At 50.1% G+C, this 23,341-nt stretch overlaps 1 protein-coding gene across 3 annotated transcripts; it reads right to left on the reverse strand.

Annotated features, from left to right (window-relative positions):
* Positions 1-9,068: 9,068 nt before the first annotated feature.
* On the reverse strand, positions 9,069-22,961 carry SHISA7 (shisa family member 7). Of its 3 annotated transcripts, XM_064294270.1 has the most exons (6): positions 21,464-22,961; positions 19,806-20,658; positions 17,473-17,627; positions 16,501-16,566; positions 15,609-15,758; positions 9,069-14,360 (listed from the first exon to the last, which is right to left on the reverse strand). In XM_064294270.1, the coding sequence occupies exons 2-6, from the start codon at positions 20,483-20,485 to the stop codon at positions 13,714-13,716; spliced, it is 1,698 nt and encodes a 565-aa protein (XP_064150340.1). In that variant the 5' UTR covers positions 20,486-20,658; positions 21,464-22,961; the 3' UTR covers positions 9,069-13,713. The 3 variants fall into 3 exon arrangements, with proteins under 3 accessions (XP_064150340.1, XP_064150338.1, XP_064150339.1); XM_064294268.1 differs by having other exon boundaries at positions 19,806-22,961; XM_064294269.1 differs by lacking the exon at positions 16,501-16,566 and having other exon boundaries at positions 19,806-22,961.
* Positions 22,962-23,341: the final 380 nt, after the last annotated feature.

Raw genomic sequence — 23,341 nt, forward strand, 5'->3', positions numbered from 1 at the left:
ATTATGGGCAGAAAAAGAAGGAGTAGGCAACTGGAGCTGTCCAGGGTGGGAAGATGGAGGCTCTGAGCAGGATTGGCAGCAGTTGGATGGAGAGAAGTGATGGGACTTGGGGACATAAACTAATGAATAGATAAACATAACGTGGTATATTCATATAAAACCCACTGCCGTTATATAAGCAAAAAAAAAGACCTTTTGCTGTCAGATAAATTTTGACTTACAGCGACCCTATAGGACAAAGTAGAACTGCTCCATAGGTTTCCAGGAGCAACTGGTGGATTCAAACTGCTGACCTTTTGGTTAGCAATCAAATGCTTAACTACTGTGCCACCAGGGCACCTATATTCATATAATGGAATGTTATTTGGTAATAAAAAGGAAAGAAGTACTGATACATGCTACAATATGGGTGTACCTTGAAACCATTATGCTGAGTGAAAGAAATCAGTTACAAAAGACCACATATTATATGATTTCACTTACATGAAACCCAAAACATGCAAATCCATAGAGACTGCAAGTAGGTTAGTGGTTGACTCGGGATTGGAGCAGAGGTGAGGAGAATGGGGAGTGACTGCTAATGGGTACAGGTTTTCTTTTGGCGATGATGAAAATGTTATAAAATTGATTGTGGTATTTGTCATACAACTCTGTGAATATATTAAAAACCATTGAATTGTACACTTTAAAAGGGTGAGTTGCACAGTATGTGAATTATGTTTCAATAAAGTTGTTATTAAAAAAAATTTTTAAATACTGTGATGGGGCAGGGAAAAAGAGGTTGGATTGGGGTAGACCCATCAGCATTGTGGCTATCTGAGGGAAGAATGTTCTGAGCAGGAAGAGGTGGGCAGGGAGTTTCTAGGCTCTACATACCTTGGAAGGCCACAGCGAATAGCTTGGTAGGACTTTAGGGACCCTTTGGGGAATTTTGACTATATGTATGGCTGGATTTGGGACTTATACTGAGATTCTAGTTCTGGGCTGCTGGGTTGAGAGTGTATGGAGGGGCTCGGAGTGGAAGCAGAAAACCCAGGAGATTGTCTATCGTGGCTTGGGCTAGGGTGGTGACCATTGGGGTGGGGTGAAGAGAAAAGAGCCAGTTTGAGAGCTATTCAGGAGGTAGCCTAGGGATGCACAGCCTAGGAATCAATTTGGAAGACTGGAATTGGCCAGGGATGGAGTGGGCAGTGGGATTGGGAAGGGGTGCCATTCTTTTGCTAAACATAGGTGATCTGGGAATTTGCTTTTATTCAATAAAGCCTACATTGTCCCTTTGGCTTGAATTCTTGTTTCAGAAGTTTTTCATTTCTTGTGTTTATCTATATTAATTGAGTTCTTTTAGGAACTAATCTTCATTTCTTCTCTTTATTTGTATGAAGTTACAAAAGAAATCCATGCTTGCAGGGAAATTGGCACAATTACTGTACAGAAGTGGACGTTGTAAAAGCTGGAAGTGCTGCTGTAGCCTTCCACTCCCATGCTTGCCCTCCCTGAAGGTAACCATTGTTACCATGTTGGTGCATATTCTTCCCCACAACCCACAATTCCTGGAAGTTTACATGTTGTTGTTGGTAGTTGCCATCAAGTGGAGTCTTACTCATAGCAACCCTATGTGGCAGAGTAGAACTGCCCCATAGGGTTTTCTAGGCTGTAATCTTTACAGAAGGAGCTGTGGTGGTGAAGTGGTTAGGCATGTGGCTGCTAACCAAAAGGGCAGTGGTTCAAATCCACCAATGGCTCTGCAGGAGAGAAGACATAGTGATCTGCTTCTGTAAAGATTATAGTCTTGGAAACCCTATGGGGCAGTTCTACTCTGCCCTGTAGGGTTACCATGAATAGGCAACGGTTTTTTTTTTTTTTTTTTTTGGTAATCTTTACAACCGCAGATCACCAGGTCTTTCTTCCACGGAGCTACTGGTGGGTTCACTGCCAACCTTTCATTTAGCAGCCAAATGCTTAGCCATTGTGCCACCAGGGCTCCTTCCTATAAACATTACAGCCTAGAAAACCCTATGAGGCAGTTCTGCTCTGTCACATAGGGTAGCTAGGAGTTGAAAACTGACTTGCTGGCATCTAACAACAGCATTCTATGGAGCAGTTTTACTCTGTCCTACAGGGTCACTGTGAGCCGAAATTGACTTGATGGCAATGGGTTTTTGGTTTGATTCTGCAATTCCACCTCCAGGAATTTCTCTCAGAATTTCTCCTTCAGAAATGCTCACAGCTGTGCCCAAATATAAATATATAAGGCTGCTCACTGTGGCATCTAGCCACAAACTGGCACAGCTTCCTAGATGCCCATGGGACAGAGAATACAAAAGAAGCTGTGACTCATTCTTAGCAAGGAATACTGAGCAGCTCTAAATTGGAGGCAGTTGACCTGCATGAACTGTCATTGGAAGATATGTATGTATGTGGATAAACATGTTTCTATGTAAATGTCCAGGGAAACCTGGTGGCACAATGGTTAAGTGTTTGGCTGCTGATCTAAAAGTTCATGGCTGAAACTCACCCAGCAGCTCTGCCTGAGAAAGACCTGGCTATCTGCTTCCATAAAGATTGCAGCCAAGAAGATCTTTTTTGGGGTGGTTCTACTCAGTTACATGGGGTTGTTATCAGTTGAAAATCAACTCAATGGCACCCCGTAACAACAATGTTAAAAGTAGGGTGAACAACTGTCTCAGTTTGCCTGGAAATTAAGGAGTTGCTCAGGATGCAGGACTTTCAGTGATAAAACTGGAAAAGTCTTGAGCTAATAAAAATCAAAACAAATCCATTGCCATTGAGTTGATTTCAACTCATGACAGCCCTATGTGTTACACAGTAAAACTGTGCCCCACAGGGATTTCTTGGCCCTGGTGGCACAGTGGTTAAACACTCGGCTGCTAACTGGAAAGGTCAGTGGTTTGAATCCACCGATCACTCTGCTGGGGAAAGAAGTGGCAGTCTGCTTCCATAAAGATTGCTGTTGTTGTTAGGTGCCATAGAGTCAGTTCCAACTCACAGAGAACAACAGAACAAAGCACTGCCTGATCCTGAGCCATCCTCACAGTCATTGCCATGTTTGAGCTCATCATTGCAGCCACTGTGTCAATCCATCTCATTGAGAGTCTTCCTCTTTTTCGCTGACTTCTACTTTACCAAGCATGATGTCCTTCTCCAGGGACTGGTCCCTCATTTGTAGTATTAGAAGATGTTAACCCTCTGCCCTCTGCCATCGAGTCAATTCTGACTCATGGTGACCCTACAGTACAGAATAGAACTGCCCCACAGGGTTGCCAAGGAGCGCCTGGCAGATTCCAGCTGCCAGCCTTTTGGTTACCAGCTGTAGCACTTAACCACTACGCCACCAGGGTTTGCACCAGGGTTTGCTGAAGATGTTAAGTACTGTAAAAATAGAGCAGGATATGGGGGTTCAGGAATGCTGGGAGGGGACAATTTTAAATAGGGTAGTTATGGTAGACCTCATCGAGAAGATGATATTTGAATAAAGATTTAAAGAAAGTGAAGAAGCAAGTTCCATGGAAAGCCAGAGGAAGACTTCCAGGCAGAGGAAACAGCCAGTGTGGAAATGTTAGCAACTGGTGAATTGGTGACATATTGCGCTCACTGCCAACCTAAAGGCTGGCGGTTCAAACCCACCAGCAACTTGGTAGAAGAAAGGCCTCGCAATCTGCTTCCATAAAGATTACAGACATTGAAAACCTTCTGGAGCACAGTTCTACTCTGCATACGTGGGGTGGCCATGAGTCAGGAATTGACAGCAACTAACAGCAGCAATAGAGGGGCTTTTGACTTATAACGTTTCTGGAAGTTTGACATTATTTAAAATAAAGAGCTAACAAGAACTGGGATGAAAAAGCAAGTGCCACACACTAGCTGGCACCCATTTGAGTGGTTCGCAAGCCCACCCCACCAAGCATAGGTTAAGAATACCTGCCTGCTCTGAGGGTGTGTTTCTTGACACAGTGGAGTTGCAGATACTGCAAGTGTTAGGTTACAAAGGCCAAGTCCAAGGGAAGAAAGAGCTTGTAGCTTGTGTCTGGATGGAATCTCATCCTTGAATCGCCCATACAAAGCACAGCAGGTGCGCATCTGATTGCTCTCTTCTTGTTTGAGAACAAAGAAGTCGTTGACTGGCGTGTAGAGGCCACATCAAATAGAAAATCCATACATTTCAGTGCTGAGATTAGAACTCAGAGTGGGAAGTTAATCACTCTGCATGGGAGAGGGATGAGACTCTTCTCTCCTGTCTTAGTAATCTAGTGCTGCTATAACAGAAATACCACGAATGGGAGACTAACAAACAGAAATTTATTTTCTCACAGTTTAGGAAGCTAGAAGTCTGAATTCAGGGTGCCAGCTCTTGGTGAAGCCTTTCTCTCTCTGTTGGCTCTGGGGGAAGGTCCTTGTCTCTTTTCAGCTTCTATTCCTTGGCTTCTTGGTGATCTTTGTGTGGCCTGGCATCTGTCTTCCCCCATCTCTGCTTGTGCTTCTCTTACTTACTTACCCTGCTCTTTTATATCTCAAAAGAGATTGATTTAAGACACACCGTATGCTAATACTGCCTTGTTAATATAACAAAGAAAACCCTATTCCCAAATGGAAATATAATCACAGGTGTAGTAAGATTTAGGAGCCCTGGTGATGCACTGGTTAAAGCGGTCAGCTGCTAACTAAAAGGTCAGCAGTTCAAACCCACCAGCCACCCTACGGCAGAAAGACAGGACAATCTGCTTCTGTAAAAATTTACAGTCTTGGAAACCCTATGGGGCAGTTCTGTTCTGCTCTTTAGGGTCACTATGAGTTGGAATCAACTTGACACTAATGGGTTGGAAAAGTAGGATTTACAACACATATTTCTGGGGGACTCAATTCAATCCACAGCACACACCATCGTTCTCTCAGGGTAGGGCATCTCCTACTGATGGAGAGGGCAAGCAGGAAAGCCTGCCCCCTGCTTTTTTTTTTTAATTAATTTTTTTGTTGTTGTCATTGCCAATATACACAGCATACCATACACCAATTCAATAGTTTCTGCATGTACAATTCCATGACATTGATTACATGCTTTGAGTTGTGCAACCATTCTTACCCTCCTTTTCTGAGTTGTTCCTCCCCCATTAACATAAACTCACTGCCCCTTAAGCTTCCTATTTAATCTTTTGAGTTGTAGTTGCTGTCAGTTTGATCTCATATAGATAGATCTTAAAAGAGCACAATGCTCAAGGCAGACACTCTTTACTAGCTAAGCTAAACTACTGTGCGATTTTAAGAAGACTTCAGGGGATAGTTTTGGTTTAAGGTTTAAAGATTATTTTAGGCATACACACAAAAAAAGGCCAGACTTACTGGCCTGATAGAGACTGGAGAAACCCCTAGAGTATGGCCTCCGGACACATTTATAGCTCAGTAATGAAGTCACTCCTGAGGCCCACCTTTCAGCCAAGGATAAGACAGGCCCATAAAACAAAATCAGACTAAATGGGCACACGAGCCCAGGGGCAAGGACAAGAAGGTAGTAGGGGACAGGAAAGCTGGTAATGGGGAACCCAAGATTGAGAAAGGGAGCATGTTGACATGTCGTGGGGTTGGTAACCAATGTCACAAAGCAATATGTGTATTAATTGTTTAATGAGAAACTAGTTTATTCTGTAAACTTTCATCTAAAGTACAATAAAAAAAAATTTAAATTAAATCAAGATTACTTCAGGGCAATAGTTTTGGGGGTTCATCCAGCCTTCATGGCTTCAGAAAATCTGTATTGCATGAGGATTTTAAATTCTGTTCTGCATTTTCCCCCTTTCTGATCAGGATTCTTCTATGGAATCTTTGATAAAAATGTTCAGTAATGGTAGCTGGGCACCATGTAGTTCTGCTTTCAAAGCAAAAGAGGCAGTTATTCATAGAGGAATTAGCCACACATTCCATTTCCTCCTCCAATTCTTGACTATCCTTTTTCCTCTGTTGCTCCAGGTGAACAGAGACCAATTGTTGTGCCTTGGATGGTAGCTCTTTTCTGTTTTAAATTTAAATTTTGTTTATTTTTTTTAAAGTAGGTATTATGAGAATTTAAAATTCTGATGCAATTCAGTCTTTCTGGAACCATTGAGGCCTGGAGACCCTCCACAACTATTACCATGAGGAAATCTTTAAACCTTGAACTGAAACCATCCCCTGAAGTCATGTTATTGAACCAACTAATCCTTTAGCCTAATTAGAAAAGAATGTCTGCATTAAGCACTGTCCTAGCTATCTAGTGCTGCTATAACAGAAATATCACAAGTGGATGGCTTTAACAAACAGAAATTTATTGTCTCACAGTTTAGGAGGCTAGAAGTCTGAATTCAGGGTGCCAGCTCCAGGGGAAGGCTTTCTTTCTTTGTTGGCTCTGGGGGAAGGTCCTTGTCATCAATCTTCCCCTGGTCTGAGAGCTTCTCAGCCTAGGGACCCCGGGTCCAAAGGACACCCTCCACCCCTGGCTCTTCTTTCTTGGTGGTATGAGGTTCCTCTCCTTTCTTCTCCATTCTTTCTTTTATATTTCAAAAGAGATAACTTAAGATACAAGCTAATCCTGCAGATTGAGTCCTGCCTCATTGTCATAACTGCCTCTAATTCTGCCTCATTAACATCATAGAGTTTAGGATTTACAACATATAGGATAATCACATCAGATCACATAATAGCGGACAGCCACACAATCTGGAAATCATGGTCTAGCCAATTTGACACACATTTTTAGGGGACACAATTCAATCCATAACAAGCACTATACTCTTTTAAAGAATTACCTGTACTAACTCACAAACAAAGACCAGACTTACTGGCCCGACTGAGACTGGAAAAACCCTGAGAGTGTGGCCCCTGAACATCCTTTTAGCTCAGTAATGAAGTCACTCCTGAGGTTCATCCTTCAGCCAAAGTGGATTAGACGGGTCCATAAAACAAAATGAGACTAAAGGGGCATACCAGCCCAGGGGCAAGGACTAGAAGGTAGGAGGGGACAGGAAAGGTGGTAACAGGGAATCCAAGGTCGAGAAAGGGGGAGTGTTGACATGTTGTGGGGTTGGCAACCAATGTCACAAAACAATATGTGTACTAACTGTTTAATGACAAGCTAGTTTGCTCTGTAAACCTTCATCTAAAGTACAATAATAAAAACAAATTAAAAAATTGCCTATATGGGATCAAATTGACAACAGCATCTCAAAAGGATAGATGAGAAGCTTAGGGGGGCAATGAGTTTGTGTTAATAATTGTGAAATGGTTTGGAAAAGTCAAGAAAGGTGGCACAATTTGAAGAATGAAACTAATGTCACTGAATTTTTCATGCAGAAATTGTTGACGTGGTGTATGTTTTCTTCAAACACACACATAAAATAGCTGTATGGGTTGAATTGTGCCACCAAAAATAAGTGTTGGAATCCTAACGTTTATACCTGCAGGTATAATTCTATTTGAGAATAGGGCTTTCTTTGTTATGTTCACGAGGCCATATCAGTGTAAGATGTGTCTTAAGCCTAATGACTTTTGACATATAAAAAGAGACTAGACACAAAGAGAAAAAAAAAAAACCCAAAGAGAAGCAAGCATGAATTGGAGGGAAGATAGATGCCACACGGAGATCTCCAAGGAACGCCGAGAAGAATGCTAAGGAAGCTGAAACAAGGATTTCCTCCAGAGCCAACAGGGAGAGCTTTCCTCTAGAGCCAGTGCCCTGAATTTGGACTTCTAGCCTCCTAAACTGTGAGAAAATAGTTTCTGTTTATTCAAGCCAGTGACTTGTGGGATTTCTGTTATAGTAGCAGTAGGATACTAAGACAATAGGTAATACATTCACCGACACAAAAATTGAGAAGTGCAAAAGAGAATACGGTGAAAAGCCCCCAGCCATAGGGTTCCACTCTCCAGAGACAACCTGTATCAGCTAGAAGGGACCGTGCTATGCTGCAGTAACAAGTAACCCCAAAACCTCAGTTGTTAAAGCAACAAGGGATTATTTCCCACTCATGCTACGTGTCCATTGCAAGTTGGTTTCTTAGTTATTTACTGCTGCTATAACAGAAATACCACAAGCGGGTGGCCTTAACGAACAGAAATTTATTTTCTCACCGTTTAGGAGGCTAGAAGTCCAAATTCAGGGTGCCAACTCTAGGGGAAGCCTCTCTCTTTCTCTGTCCACTCTGGGGGAAAGGTCCTTGTCTCTTTTCAGATTCTGTTTCTTGGTTCCTTGGAGATCTCACGTCGCATCTATCTTCCCCCCATCTCTGCTTGCTAGCTAGTTTGCTTGCTTAATCTGCTCTTTTATATCTCAAAAGACATTGATTTAAGACACACCCTACGCTAATACTGCCTTATTAACATAACAAAGAAAACCCTATTCCCAAGTGGATTTTAACCACAGGCATAGTAGAATTTGCAACATATATTTTTGAGGAATACAATTCAATCCAGACAGTTGGATAAGGTCCCTATTTGACATCACCCTTGCTCTGGGGCCCAGGCCGACCTTGTCTGAAATATCACCGTGCCAGAGGGAAAAGAAGGAACATGGGGAACTCATACAAAAACCAAAAAACCAAAGTCGTTGTCATCAAGTTGATTCTGCGTCATGGCGACCCCATGTGTGACAGAGCAGAACTGCCCTATAGGGTTTTTTTGGCTGTAATCTTTATGGAAGCAGATTGCCAGGCCTTTTTTCCACAGCACTTCTGGTTGGGTTCAAACCACCAACCTTTTGGTTAGCAGCCGAGAGCAAACCATTTGTGCCACCCAGGAGACTTTTTCTCTCTCCAAACGAGTGTTTAAATGCTCAGACGTAAGAGGGCTTCCTTAAGGATAAACCCAAAATTTAAAAGCACATTGCAATGCACCTCTCTGTCCCTGACCCCTCAACTTTGCGTCGATGCAGGGAGACAGCCTTCAGCCATCTGTGAACACTTAGAAGCATGCCCATCCCATGGCCAACTGCAAACCCACCCTTGACACCCTGCGGACAGCCCAATGACCCGTGAACAAGCAGGTGGAAGCCCATTCTTTCCCAACAGTAAACCTCCAGATGGGAATCAGGAAAACATCTGTTTATTCAAAAAAAAAATACCAAGTTAGAGCTCCTCCCTGCTGCTGTCCTCACCGGGGATCTGGGGGAAGGGTCCAGTTTTGAGGAATGTGGAGGGGGAGGGATAAGGAAGGAGGCAGAAGCTGTGGAGGGCCTTCTGGTCCAGAACCTGTTTATCTCCTTCTCTCTGCATGACCCCCCACCGCCCCTCACCAGCCGAGAGGAGCCATACACGTGTGTGTGTACATGTGCACATGTGTGCACATATGTGTCTGTGTGTGTTTGTTGGGAAGTGGGGGAGAGGGGAAGACTCAGATAGCAAGGTCCCAGCTCTGGAAGCATGGAGGCAGAGCTAGCAGGACATGCCCTGCTTCCTCACCCACTGGAGACCTCTCTCCACTATGGCTTATATGAGACAAGAGGGCAAGGCCCCAGGGTCAGGCAGCCTGTGGCAGAGTGAATGGGGGTGAGATACCTGGAATCCAGGCCTGGAGAGAGCAATTTGAGGGGAGCATACAAAAGGTGAAAGGCCCAGTGCCCCCAAATTCTGAGGGGTTAGAGAAAGCTGAGTTTTTGTGGAGGTGGTGAGCAGAGGGGAGGAGGGCTGGGGGTGCACAGGTGCTCAAGTCAGCTCCTTTCTGGGGAAGTCACAGTCCACCTGAGTGGCGCTGGGCCTGGAGGCCCTAGAAGGGATTGGGGGACCCCATCAGAGCAGCTATAAGCACGGGGTTGAAAAACCGACATCAGAGCCCAGGTAGATTGCGGGATAATCCCCCAGTTCACTCAGTGTAGTGGGAACCAAAGGCCAGTTATCTGCTCCAGGCTCCTGGCAAGAGGGGATGAGCTGAGGTGCCAGTATTTGGGGGGAGGTGTAAGAGGGAAGAGGACGGCCCAGGGGAGGAAGAAGAGGCCCCCCCCACCTCGCCCTGGGGGCTGGGGGAGGGGAGCATGTAGCCCTTTAAGAGTGGGGGAATGGCCGCCCCCACAACATGGCTATATACAGAGAGGTTGGGGGCCGATTGTGCATTGGGAGTTGGGGAATCCCCCAAGCCCCTGGAGGCTCCCCAGTGTGTTAGGGAGAGAGATGAAGGGAACACTTTTCTACCATCTCTGGATTAGTGCAGATACCCCGTGTAAATGGCTCTGGCAGTGACTGTTACTCTCAGGGTGTGCTTGCCTCAGATCCAGGCCAGCAGACATCAGCGAAGGCCCCAAGGAGGTCATCAGTTGATAGCTCATCCCACATGGGTCAGGAATCTCTGAGGAGAGAGTTTGGCCCCAACCAGTGGGTCCAGATGGCAGGAACTGGACAAGGGGCAGTGACACCATCAGAGGGATGGATAGCCCCAACTCTGGTGGTGATAAGAGGTCACTGTGTTGACCCTGTCGCCTTTCAGATGGTTGGGTGAGGGGCAGTAATGTTATTGGGTGGGGCTTGGATGCCTCCCACAAAGGGGGTGATGGGAGGTTGGCCAAGGCCAAGTCTGTGGTGGGGTTGATCCAGGCATCAATCTAAGTCAGGTGTGAGGTGGCGATACCGTCAAGAAGGGCCAGAGTAGGGATGGTGTCATCAGAGAAGGAGCTAGCTGTTCTACCCTACTCCACTTTGGGGAGCTGGGAAAAATGGTGTGCTGTGCTGGTTCCCCTTAAGGGAACAACTGTTTGTACCATGTGACTCCAGAAGACAATTGAAACACAGCTGTAGTAGTGGCTGACCACTAAAGTTGATGGATCCTGGAGGATGATGACACATGGTTGTGGTGGATCCTGGGAAATGATGCCATTGAGTCTCCTGGATCCCTGGAGATAATGACACTATGGCTGAAGTGGATCCTGGGAACTGATTACACGATGGACTCCCATGGATCCTGAGATATGATGACACCATGGTTGAAGTGGATCCTGGGAGATGATGATCAATTGACTCTTATGGAACTTTAGAAATAATGACACTATGGTTGAAAAGGATTCTGAGAGGCAATGACACCATTAGCTCTCACGGATCCTTAGAAATAATGACACCATGATTGAAGTGGATCCGGGAGATGAGGATACCATTGACTCTCATGGATCTTGGGAGATGATGAGACTACGGTTGAAGTGGATCCTGGGAGATGATGACATCACTGACTCTCATGGATGCTGGGAGATGATGACACCATGACTGAAGTAGATCCTGGGAGATGATGACACCACTGGCTCTCATGAATCCTGGGATGTGATGATACCATGGTTGAAGTGGATCCTGGGAGATGATGACACCATTGGCTCTCATGGATTCTTGCAGATGATGACACCACGGTTGAAATGGATCCTGGGAGGTATTGAAACCATTAACTCTCATAGAAGCTTAGAGACGATGACACCATGGCTGAAGTGGATCCTGTGAGATAATGACCCATTGACTCTCATGAATCCTGAGGAATGATGACATAACAATTGAAGTGGATCCTGGGATGTGATGATATCATGATTGAAGTGATCCTGGAAGATGATGACATTACTGGCTGTCATGGATCCTAGGAGTTGACACTATTGGTTCTCATGGATCTTGTGATACAATGACACCATGGCTGAAGTAGATCCTGGGAAATGACGACACAATTGACTCTCATGGATCCTGGAGATGATGGCACCATAGTTGAAGTGGATCCTGGAGATGATGACACCATGGTTATATGGATCCTGCAAGATGATGACACCACAATTATGTGGATTATGGGAAATGGTGGCATCATGGTCCTAGCATATCTTGGTAGAAGATGTCATCATTTGCCATAATGAATTCTGGAAGTTAATGACATCACAATGACACTATAGGTAATGGTGGAACATGGGAGATGATGATACAGTGGTTGTGGTGAATCCTGGGAGATTATGACACCATTAATCATAGAGGTTCCTGGGAGATAATACCATGGTTGGGGGCATCATGGAAGATGGTGACACTGTTGGCTGTGGGAAACTTTGGGAGATGACGACAATATTAGTCATGATAAATCCTGCAAGAGGAAGATACCATAGTTGTGGTGGATCCTGGGAGATATACCATTGGTCATAGGGAAACCTGGGAAAATGATGTCATTATCAGCCATGGTTAGTATTTGACCCCAGGTGCAATATCATCATGAATAGTAGTCTTGTGGTGCTCATGATGCCATCAGCAAGATCAATAGGAGATACCTCCTAAATGCCCCCAACAGGTGGCCAGGGCTTTGTTGATAGAGGTGATGATGTCTCTAGATATGGCAGAAAGAAATGATGCCAGCCTTTGGTCCACCCACAAATCCTAGTGCTAGGACTCAAGGAGGCTAGTGGGTCAGAGTGATCTCCTTGGAAGCAACAGACAGTCTGGGAATGCTGGCCTCTGGGAGTCACAGCAGGAAATGGCATTACTGCACAGGAGTGGGACCCAAGGCCCAACCTCCCTTTAGAGGGAGAAATTGCCTCCACAGTGTCTTGAGGAGATCCTGTAGGGCATATTCCTGGGGTCAGAGGAAGGAGAGACCAAGTTAAGTCTTGGTGGAACAAGGCAGGAACTCTGGTGATACCATCACTAGGGATGACCTTCCAGAATGGGCATTGTCTCTGGGGAGGAAGCTCTGAGGATGACACTGAGGCAGAGCCTGGGGGGAGGGGCACCACTACCAACAACCTACAGACAGACCATCATGTCTAGCAGAGGACCCTCTGAATGGGGCAGCCTCCTCTGTGATGACATCCCTCAGATGACATCTCAGAGCAGGGCATTGCCTCCAGTGACATTCCAGGGTAATCACAGACTCTGGGCATGCTCAGGCTCCTCATGACATCACAGCAATGAGATCAGTGTCTAATGGTGTCATCACAGAATGGGTAGAATCGGGTGGTGACATTGCAGAAGGGGCCTCATCCTGGAGATGTCCCCTAAGCAGGTTGCCATCTCTGGTGATAACATCACAGTCCCTTGATGACATCATAGGACAAGGCACCTTCTCTGATGATGGCATCACAGGAAGAAGGCAGAGTCCCTGTGACGATGTCATGGAAAGGAGGCATCACCTCCAGTGAAGATACAGTAGGCAAAGCATTTCCCTTCTGATGTGTCACCGGAAGATGGCTTTGTCTGTAGTGATAACATCATAGAATAAAGGCATCTTCTATGTCGTGAAGACACAGGAAGAAAATATTTCCCCTGTGATATTGACGATGCAGAAAAGAAGCCTTGTGGCTAGAGATGATGTCATAGGGTGAGGCTCCTCTCTGCAGCGACATCACAGGAAGGAATCTGTGTCTCTAGTGATGATGTCACAGAGGAAGGCATTGCCTCTGCCATGACATCACAGGAAGGAAGGCTTTGTGATGACGTCATGGAATGCAGACATTTTTTCTAGTGATGACCTCAAGACAGGCAGCTTTCTCTGTGATGTCATGGGAAGGAGGCCCAACCTCAAAAATTATGTAATAGGAGACGGGATCTCCTCTGCAGTGACATCTCTGCAGGAGCTTCTCCAGTGACAATTCCATCAAAGCAATGTCCTCAGAGGCAGCTCCTCGGTCAGTGGCTGATGAGGGAGGGTCCCAGGCTCCTGAATGTGTGAGCCTGTGTTGGAGGGCCCTGGCCGGGCTGGGGGCCTGGGAGGCCACACCCCCCAGAGCCCCCGGCCTCCGCCTCAGACAGTCACCTCGTTCTTGCTGGCAGTGCGCAGGTGTTGGGGCAGGTGGTGCCCGGGAATGAACTGCAACTGCTCCAGGGTGCCCTGGCGCTGGAAGGGCGGCCTGCGGGCCAGTGTGCCGCCGCCGCCGCCCGCATCCGCCATCCAGGCTGGCTGTGGGGAGCCGTGCAGGCCGTGGTGGTGGTGGGCGTGCAGGCCCGCCGGAGGCGGCAGCCCGTGCAGAGGCGTAGGGGGCCCCCCTGGGCCCAGCAGCAGATTGGAGTGCGAGGCGGCCAGGCTGGCCCGGGCGGTGGGCTCCGGGGGCAGAGCGGGGCTGCGTGGCGGTGACAGCAGGTGCTCGCGGCTCTGGCGCAGGGCTTCGGGCGAGGACAGAAGCAGGTGCTCCGGTGACACTAGGCGCGCGCGCGGCAGCGTGAACTCGTAGCGCGAGGCGCGGCCGCCGTCGCCCAGCAGGTGTTCCTGGGACATGACCCTCCGTGGGTTGGGCGCCGGCGCCAGGCTCAGCTCGTCCGGGCCGCCCCAGCCGTCCATGCGGTAGCCACCCCCGGTACCGGGCCGCCGCAGTGCGTGCAGGGGCAATGTCCCTCGGGGTACCTCCGCCAGGTGTTGGCGCTTCAGGTAAGCCTCGTCCAGGTCCTTCTCCGCTGGGGCGAGGGGGAAAAAGCCTCAGAGTCGGGCCCCCAGCCAGAGGACCCTTCTTCTTTACCCCGTCAGCACCCCCCCTTACTGTACCCGCACCACCCCCAGCGAGAATTTTCCACCTCATCCCTCCCACCTCCGTGAAGACCCCAAGCACCACCCAGAACTCCCTGGTAATTAGCATCTGCATATATGGACAGTTCCCAAACTTTAATCAGAACAAATCCGGGCTTTGGTGGCCAAACAGATTCCCAGGCCTAGCCTGCAAGGCAGGACCAGTAGATGGGGGCCTCCCAGAGCTGAGAGATGGAAAAACCTGACGATAGTTTTAGAGCTCCTGGTTCCAGCTACACCCGAAGCTAGTCACTTGCGGACTTAATTTTATGGAGCCAAGATATTTTTCTTTTCTTTCTTTTCTTTTGCTTAAATCGTATTTCTATTCATTGCAAATACAAGGCGTGATAAATAAGATAGGCCTGGGAGAAGCAATGGAAACGCTGGTGGCTAGTGATTAAGAGCTACTGCTGCTAACCAAAAGGTCCGCAGTTCCAATCCACCAGGCGCTCATTGGAAGCCCTGTGGGGCAGCTAGTTCTACTCTGTCCTTTAGGGTCACTATGAGTCGGCAACTGTTTTTTTTTTTTTTTTTTTGCGGGGGAGGGCAAGACTGCATTTTTTAAACAAGTACCCCCTAGGTAATTCAATACAAATTAAACCAAAACGAAACAAACAAACGAAAAAGAACAAAAAACGTTGCTGTCGAGTCGATTCCGACTTATACAGACTAGAACTGCCCCACAGGGTTTCCAAGGCTGTAATCTTTATGGAAGCATACTGCCACATCTTTCTCCCACGGAGTGGCTGGTGGGTGCGCACTGCCGACCTTTAGGTTAGCAGCCGAGCACTCAACCACTACGCCACCAGGGCTCCTTGATTCAAAATTACTCTCAGGTAATTCTAGAACGGAACTCTGCTGGCGCAGTGGTTAAGAGCTTGGCTGCCAACCGGAAGGTCAGCAGTTCAAATCCACCAGCCACTTGCACATTGGAAACTCTATAGGGCAGTTCTACTCTGTCCTATAGGCTCCCTATGAGTCGGAATCGACTCGATGGCAGCAGTTTTTTTTTTTGTAATTCTGGAACAAACTTAGAGAACAGCCTGGGGGAGGATCTAAACCATTAGTCGGCTGTTGAGGCACAGTCCAATCCCCTGACTCCGCCCCACACTCCCGCTCCCTCTCATCCCAGGATTTACCCAGCCTCTTGAGGGATGAGTAGCGGTTGAGTTCTGACTTCACCGCGGCCTCGTAGGACGGGGGCAGATGCGAGAGGTTGTGGAAGGACCGGGAGCAAGAGAGCGTGGAGTAGTGCAGGGAGGGGCTGGGCGGGGGCACGGCTCGCCAGTCTGGGGTAGAGGAGACCGGCCAGGCTCAGTGCAGCGCTCCCTCCCTCAGACCCACCAGTTTGGTCTCTCGGCCCTCCCTCTCTCAGACCCAAGAGTGTGTGTCCCCAGCCTCCTCTCCTTTAGACCGGGGATACCAGGCCCCTAGCCCCTCCGCCCTCAGACCGTGCAGTCCGGATCCCCTAGCCCCTCATCACTCACAGCCAGCAGTCCCAGATCCCAGCCCCTTTTCCCTCGGACCTAGGAGTCTGGGCTCCCAGCCCCTTCTCCCTGGGATTCAGGCGTCCAGGCCCCCGGCCCCTTTGTCCCTCACGGCCAGCAGTCCAGATCCCCAGCCCCTTGGCAAGTTAGAACTCTGGAAACACAGCTCCTCAAAGCTCCAGCAATTCAGCTCCCTCTACGCACTCCCCACCCCTCAGCGGACAGGCTTGGTGGAGCAGGGGCAACGTTGCAGGAAAAGGGGCAACTGCCTTTGGCACTTACTGTGTGCCCCGCCCACCTGGGGGTGTACCCCACACATCCTCCCACCAACCCAGGTGGGAGGGAGATGACCATTTCTGGTGTGCAAATGAGGAGACTGAGGCTCACTTGGTGACCTGGCTAGACTGTGAGCCCCATGAGGACAGGGTTGACACTGATGTCAATAACATGGCATCCAACATATGCTCAATGAAAGAGTGTGAAGGGAGCAGCCTGCCTTTCCCCAAGCCAGGGCCTCCCTCCCAGGGCCCCGGTCTGTCCGTACCCAGTGTGGCGGCATGGTGCTTGGGGCTGTTGACGTTGAGGTGCAGGTAGTTGTGGTGCAGGTTATCTGTGAGGCCAAGAAGGGAGGTGGCATCACTGCCATCACCCAGTCCCCCTGGTGTTGTCCTAGGCTCAGCCCTACATCCAGGACCTCATGAGAATCCCAGAGAGCAATCCATGCCATTGGGCACACAGGGGAAACTGAGGCTGGGGGACTTGAAGGTAGAGAACGTGGGCACAGGCTCATGGCTGGAGGAGGTGGGCTTGTCCACATCTTCCCCATCCATGCAACGTCCAAGACAGAGGTCTCGGAGTCTCCTTGCTGCCTCCCTTCACCTCCCTATCAAGTCCACTTGGGTCCCAGCTCCAGTCCCTCCTTCCTCCTGAATTTCTACCCCAGCCCATCCTCTGCATTCCCCTATCTTGTCTTCTTGCTCCTGGATTATCAACTCAGTCACCCAGCCAGTCTATCTCTGAGACCAGCCCCACAACTGCCCCTGCCTCTCAAAACATTTCCAGTGGTTCACCATCACCCACCCGACAAAGTCTAAGCTGGGAATCGCATCTGGGGCTTGCATGACCCGGCCTTGGCTGACAAACGCAGTCTCATCTCCCATCCCTCTTCTCAAGCCACACTTGTCCTGATCCCAAAAGAGCCGAGCTGAATCCTGCAGCAGGGCTTTTGCATATGCTGTTATGCTGTTCTCTCTGCTTTGAACTCCTTCCTCCTCTCCTTCGCCTGAAAAACTCCTACTCATCCCTCAATATCCAGCTCAAATGTAAATCACCATGGCTCCCTTGACGCCCACCCAAGTGGTCCACAGGTGGGCAGGGAGGGGGGCTGACTCACTATGGAGCCTCCCCACAGTACTGCCCGGAACCGGGTGGCGGATGTTGAATGGGGGGACGGTTCAGGGAAGGCAGATGGGGAGGGCTGGGGGCGGGAACGGGGGCGTGGGAAGGGGCCACTCACCGAGATTGGAGGGCTTTACAGTGTTGTAGAGGTTCTTGGGCGTCCTTGGCGCCATGCTGTCCGGAACCCCGACCCCCGGGGTCAGGGAGCTGCTTCTGGCCCGGTCCGGGCGAGTCCCAGGCCCTGCCTGGTGCCTCAGGATGTCCACCAGAGCCCTGGAGGTGGCACAGGGACAGTCAGGGAACAAGAAGGGGGTGGCCTAGGCCTCTTCTCCTCCCTGCTGTCACTTTTCCGGGCATCTGTCAGCTCAGCTTATCACCCCGGCCACGCCTTTTCCCACTGGCCACGCCCCATTCTCACTAGCCCTGCTCTTTCCATGACCACGCCTACATCTCAGGGCACCCCCTTTCACACGTGCCACGCCCCATCTCACTAACTACGCCGCTTTCTCGCCGTAACTCCCCTTTCCCATTAGCCACGCCCTTCTTACTGGCCACTCCCCTTTCACGTTGGTCCCGCCTCTCTGGCATCAACCTGTGCCCCTTCTGCTCCGAGGTCTCTCTGGCCACACCTCCAGCTTTAAGAATTCTGTTCAGGTGTCTCACCATTTTTTCTGGAGTCCTCCCACATCCTCCTCCTGCGGCCTCGCCCCTCCCTGAGACGGGGACCCGACTCCTGCCCGTTTTGTAGTCTTCCCCATCGCAATAAAAAGTGCCCCCTTCACCCAGGTATACAGACTTGAAACCTTAGAATCACCCTTGACACCTCTTCTTCCTCCGCCCCCCTCAGCAATCTTGTGGATTCTACCTCTGATACATATACCCCAGATCGGACCCTTCTCACCACCTCGGCGGCTACCACCCCAACTCACTGGTACATCGCAACAGCCTCCTAACTGAGTCTTCCGCTCCCACCCTGGCCCGAGGGATCTTTTAGAATTGTCAGATGGCGGGACGTCCGTGTTCTGACCATCCAGGGACGCCCCCTCGCACAATCGGGATAAACTCTATCCTTTGTCTGCGTCTCCTGCCATCCTCCTCCTTGCCCACTACACTCCAGCGACACCATCTCCTTCCCTGTCCTGCAAACACCTCACCTTCAGGCTTTGCACGTGCTTTTCCTTCTGCCTGGAAAGTCCTTCCCCCAGACGCCTGCTTGCCCCTCTCCCTCCTTCAAGTCTCTGCTCAACAGCACCTTCCCCCCACTCCCAACGCTCTATGAGGCTTCACAGCAGTTATCAATATTTAAAATTACATCACCTATGTCTTGGGGTTGATTCTTGCCTTTGCCACTAGCATTTAATGATAACACACCACCACCACCACCCATTGCCATCAAGTCGATTCCGACTCATAAGGACCCTACAGGACAGAGTAGAACTGCCCCATAGAGTTTCCAAGGAGTGCCTGGTGGATTCAAACTTCTGACCTTTTTGATTAGCAGCTGTAACACTTAACCACTATGCCACCAGGGTGTCCTTTAATGATAATGGTAACCAACATTAATTGACCGCTAACCATGTGCCAAAGGAGCCCTGGTGGCCCAGTGGTTAAGTGCTCCGCTACTAACCGAAGGTCGGTGGTTGGAACCCACTAGCTGCTCTAATGCAGAAAGATATGGAAGTCTGCTTCTGTAAAGATTACAGCTTTGGAAACCCTATGGGGACACTCCTACTTTGTCCTATAGGGTCACTATGAGTTGGAATCAACTCCACAGCAACGATTTTTTTTGGGGGGGGGTTAACCATGTGTCAAGGAGCCCTGGTGGCACAACGGTTAAGCGCTCGACTGCTAACCTGAAAGTTTGCTGGTTCAAACCCACCCAGCGGCTTTGCCGGGAGAAAGACCCGACAATCTGCTTCCAGAAAGATTATAGCCTAGAAAACCCTATGGAGGCAGTTCTACTGTTACATGGTATCGCTGTGAGTAAGAATCAACTGAACAGCACCCAGCAACACCATGTGCCAGGACTCTACCGGAATCAATTCAGTTAATCTTCATTACAGTCCGAATGGGTGTGGATTGTTACTATTTTACAGGCAGAAAACTGAGACACAGAGAGGTTAAGTAACGTGCCCAGGGTCACACAGTGAGAAGGTAGCAAAGCTGGGATTGGAACCCAGGTTTATCCATCAGGACAAGGCCCTTGTTTTGTTCACTGCTGTATCCCCAGCTCGGGCCCACAGAAGGTGCTCAAAAATATCTGTTGAAAGGAGGCTGAGGCTCCCCGCCCACCTCCCTAGTATTCGCTCCCCTCTCACGGTGGCCGCATCCTTTTCCTCTGGCCAAGCCCCCTATCCACATAGCCCCGCCCTTCCCTGATGACTCCACCTCCTCTTGCCTAGGCCCCGCCCCCAGACCGTCTTCCTTCTCTCCCGCCCAGCGCAAGCTCACCTGGGCACGTTGATCTCGCGGTGCGCCCTAGGCGCACCCGACGCCTTGCTGAAGGCCACTTTGGCGCCGACACCCACGGCCAGGGCGAAGCTGATGACCCCGCACACCACATAAGCCGTGCTGCCCCCGGGGCCCTCGCCCCCCCGCCCCCCGGCGCCCCCCGCCCGTCCTCCTTCCAGCCACCCGGCCTGGCCAGGCCCGAGGCCCCCGCCCGCGCCCCCCGCGCCCCCGGCGCCTCCGGCTAGCGGCGGTGGCGTGGTGGCCCAGCGCGGCGTGTCGTAGTTGGAACAGGAGGCCTGCGCCAGGCGCATGTGGCGGTGCTCGCAGCAGAAGCGGTAGTGGCAGGTGCCGCAGCAGAAGCGATAGGAGCCAGTGCTGCAGTTGAAGGTGGCGTCGTACTGGCCCATGACATCGTAGTAGCCGTGGCAGAGCTCGGCGGGAGGGGGCGCTCGCGCCGCAGCGCCCGCGCTGCCCGCGGGGCTGCTCCTGGTGCTGTTGGGCCCCGAACCCGCTGCGCCCCCGCCGCCCGTAAGCGCCCCAGTCAGGCGCCGCAGGTGCGCCAGCAAGGCGGGTAGTGGACCCGCCGGCTCCGCGCTGGACGTGTTGGACGGGCGCGCTCCGGCCGGGCCGGCTGCCGAGGCCAGGAGCAGCAGGGTCCCGAGCAGCAGGAGGGCCGGCATGGGCTCGGCGGGGGCTTGGCCGGGGCCGCCAGGCTGCGAGGAGGACCAAGGGAAGAGGCTGAAGAGGGGGCGGGGGAGAGGACCAGAGACGGAAGGGTAGACAGGTGGAGCGATGGAGTGAAACGCGGAGGAGACAGGAGAGGTGGGTTCAGGGGGGCCCAAACTTGACAGTCCTGATGAGCGAGACACGGAAAGATGCCCAGAAGCGATTATAGTGTGCAGAGGGGAAAAGGACCCAAACGAGCGATGAACGAGGAATACGGTTTGGGCGGGTGGATGAGCCATCAGGGGGATGAGCAGAAATAAGAGAAAGAGAGAGATGGACAGAGAAGAAGAAGTGATGGAGGGAAAGGAAATGAGGAGGGTGAAGGAAAGGAGGCAGAGGAGAAGGTGGGGGAGATGTCCGGGTAACAGATGTTGGGGGGGGTAGATTGGTGGGAGAGGCCGCAGATGGCAGGGAGGGCCGGCTCCCGCAGAGGAGGTTGGAAAGAGATGATGGAGACCAGGAAATGAGGGGAGACAGAGGTGGGATGGATGAGACCAAAGGAATCGAGGAGATGAGGAAGGAGAAATAAAGAGAAGGGGGCAGAGAAGGGGAGGAGAGAGAAAGATGGAATTTGAGTTTATAGACCCAGACACGGTTGACATTTGGGGCTGGATCATTCTCTGTGGTGGGGGCTGTCCTGTGCATTGAAGGGTGTTGAGGAGTACCCCTAGGCTCTACTTACTGGATGTCAGCAGCACCACCCCATGCGACAACTAAAAATGTCTCCAAAGTCCCCTGGGAGGCAGAACTGACTGCAGGTGAGAAACACTGGCTTAGACCCACGTGGTCCTTGGTCCCCCAAATACTGGTTTCTCTCTATGCAGGTCCGATACTTAGGGATCTCAAGTCTGTCTGTCTTTCTGTTTATCTCCCTGTCCTATACACACATCCATACCACTCCCCACAATTGTCAGGTCTAAACCTGACCATACCTGGTCAGGTGAGAACCTCCAGCCACAGCTAAAGAGGCAGAACAGCACGGTGGTTCATCTTCGATCTCCACCGTGTGCCAGCTGCCTCACACTGGACCAGCTCTTACCAGATAGGCCCTCCGTGCTTCAGCTTTCCCATCTGTAAAATGGGCATAATTATTGTTACCACTGTGTGGTTGAGAAGATGAAACGAGTTAATATGTTTAAAGAGCTTAGAATAATGCCGGCATATTGCAGGTACTACATATGACAATGTTTGCTGCTGTTATTCTTTTTGGAAAGGGAGATGGGATAAGAAGGGGCAATGGAGAAGAGAAAATGAGGCAAGGGCTGGATGAGGTGTTTCATCGCAGCTGTTTTTATGGTAACAGTCAGGCCTGGTCTCAGACGCACCCACCCCGACAGGACACAAAGCAATGATGGGGGTGCAGTGAGGAGGTTGTCTGACCTAGGGTTCAAGGAAGGGGTAAGTCTCAGCTCCACTCCAGGCACAACAATCAAGTGGGCTGAGACTCAGGACTGGTGTAGCTCAGGTAAGCTCTTGCCTCTCTGTAAACCTCACTTACCACCTCCGGATTGGAAACAAGAATTCTTAAAAATCCCAACTCCAAGAGAGCCCAGGGGACAGCACAGCGTGCGGGATGTGTTCGCTCAGCAAATACTCCCTCCATAAGTGTTTATTGCCACGTGCCAAGTGTCTATACTGGACAGGTTTCAGTGGTGCTTCCAGACTAAGACAAACTAGGAAGAAAGGCCTAGGGATCTACTTCTGAAAATTAGCCAATGAAAACCCTATGGATCACAACAGATCCATCTGCAACCAATCATAGGGTTGGCACAGGACTGGGACATTTCCTTCTTCTGTGCATGCGGTTGCCTTGAGTAGAGGGCTGACTCGATGGTAGCCAACAACAGTCTCTACCTTACACATTATATGTCTGTTAGTTTATTGTCTGTTTTCCCCCACTAGACTATAAACTCCACAAAGGCAGGATGGGTTTGTCTGTCTTGTTCACCATTATATCCACATCACCCAACATAAGTACTTGGTACACAGTAGGTGCTCAGTCAATAAATTCATTGCATGGATGAATGCTGAACAAAGTGGGAAAGGCAGGTCTTCCTCTCTCTCTCTCTCTCTCACACACACACATTTCAGATGAAGACGCAGAGGTCCCAAGAGGTCCAATCATGTATCCAAGCTTCACAATGCCTACCTCCCAGCTGTGGGTCTGGGCTTTGAACTCAGGCTCCTGGTGGGTACCACCACCTGTAGAACATGGCTGCCTTTATCCCACCTTGAGAAATGTGGGTCAACACACACATAGATGAAGCCAGAGTGACACATGTCAGTGGGAATGCAATTTCTTCATTCACTGAGGGCTGTCATGTATGGTTGGGGAGGTTGTATGCTGCACAAGGGGGTCTGTCTAAGAGGCTGAGTGGGGTCTGAAATCCAGGCCTGCTCTCCTCCTTAAGACGTGCGCTGGTGGGGCTACAACCATCTGGGGGCAGAGGTTCCCTTTTCAGACGCACACAGGGGCGCCATCTGTGAGCCCAACCATAGATGCAGGGAAGCGGCATGCGGGGTGGAGTTGGGGGGGGAGTCGCCTTCTGCACAAGGACTGCTTTTTAGGCTAGCAGCTTGTCTGCTCACTCCCCATTCTGGGCCAAGTCTACTCTTTCGCCTTTTCTACAGAGCCCTGTGGTCTCCTCCTACTGCACACCCAGGAGACACAGCTATAGGTCAGTGACAACTCCATGGAGGGGGTGAGGATGGTGGCACATCCCCCCAAAAAACCAGCAATGTCTTCAGACACAACATCACATACACACACTCCCAGTCCCCCTACTGATAGAGGGAACTCCAGCCTCCTG

Source organism: Loxodonta africana, chromosome 11 (assembly GCF_030014295.1).
Source record: "Loxodonta africana isolate mLoxAfr1 chromosome 11, mLoxAfr1.hap2, whole genome shotgun sequence".
Lineage (NCBI taxonomy): Eukaryota > Metazoa > Chordata > Mammalia > Proboscidea > Elephantidae > Loxodonta > Loxodonta africana.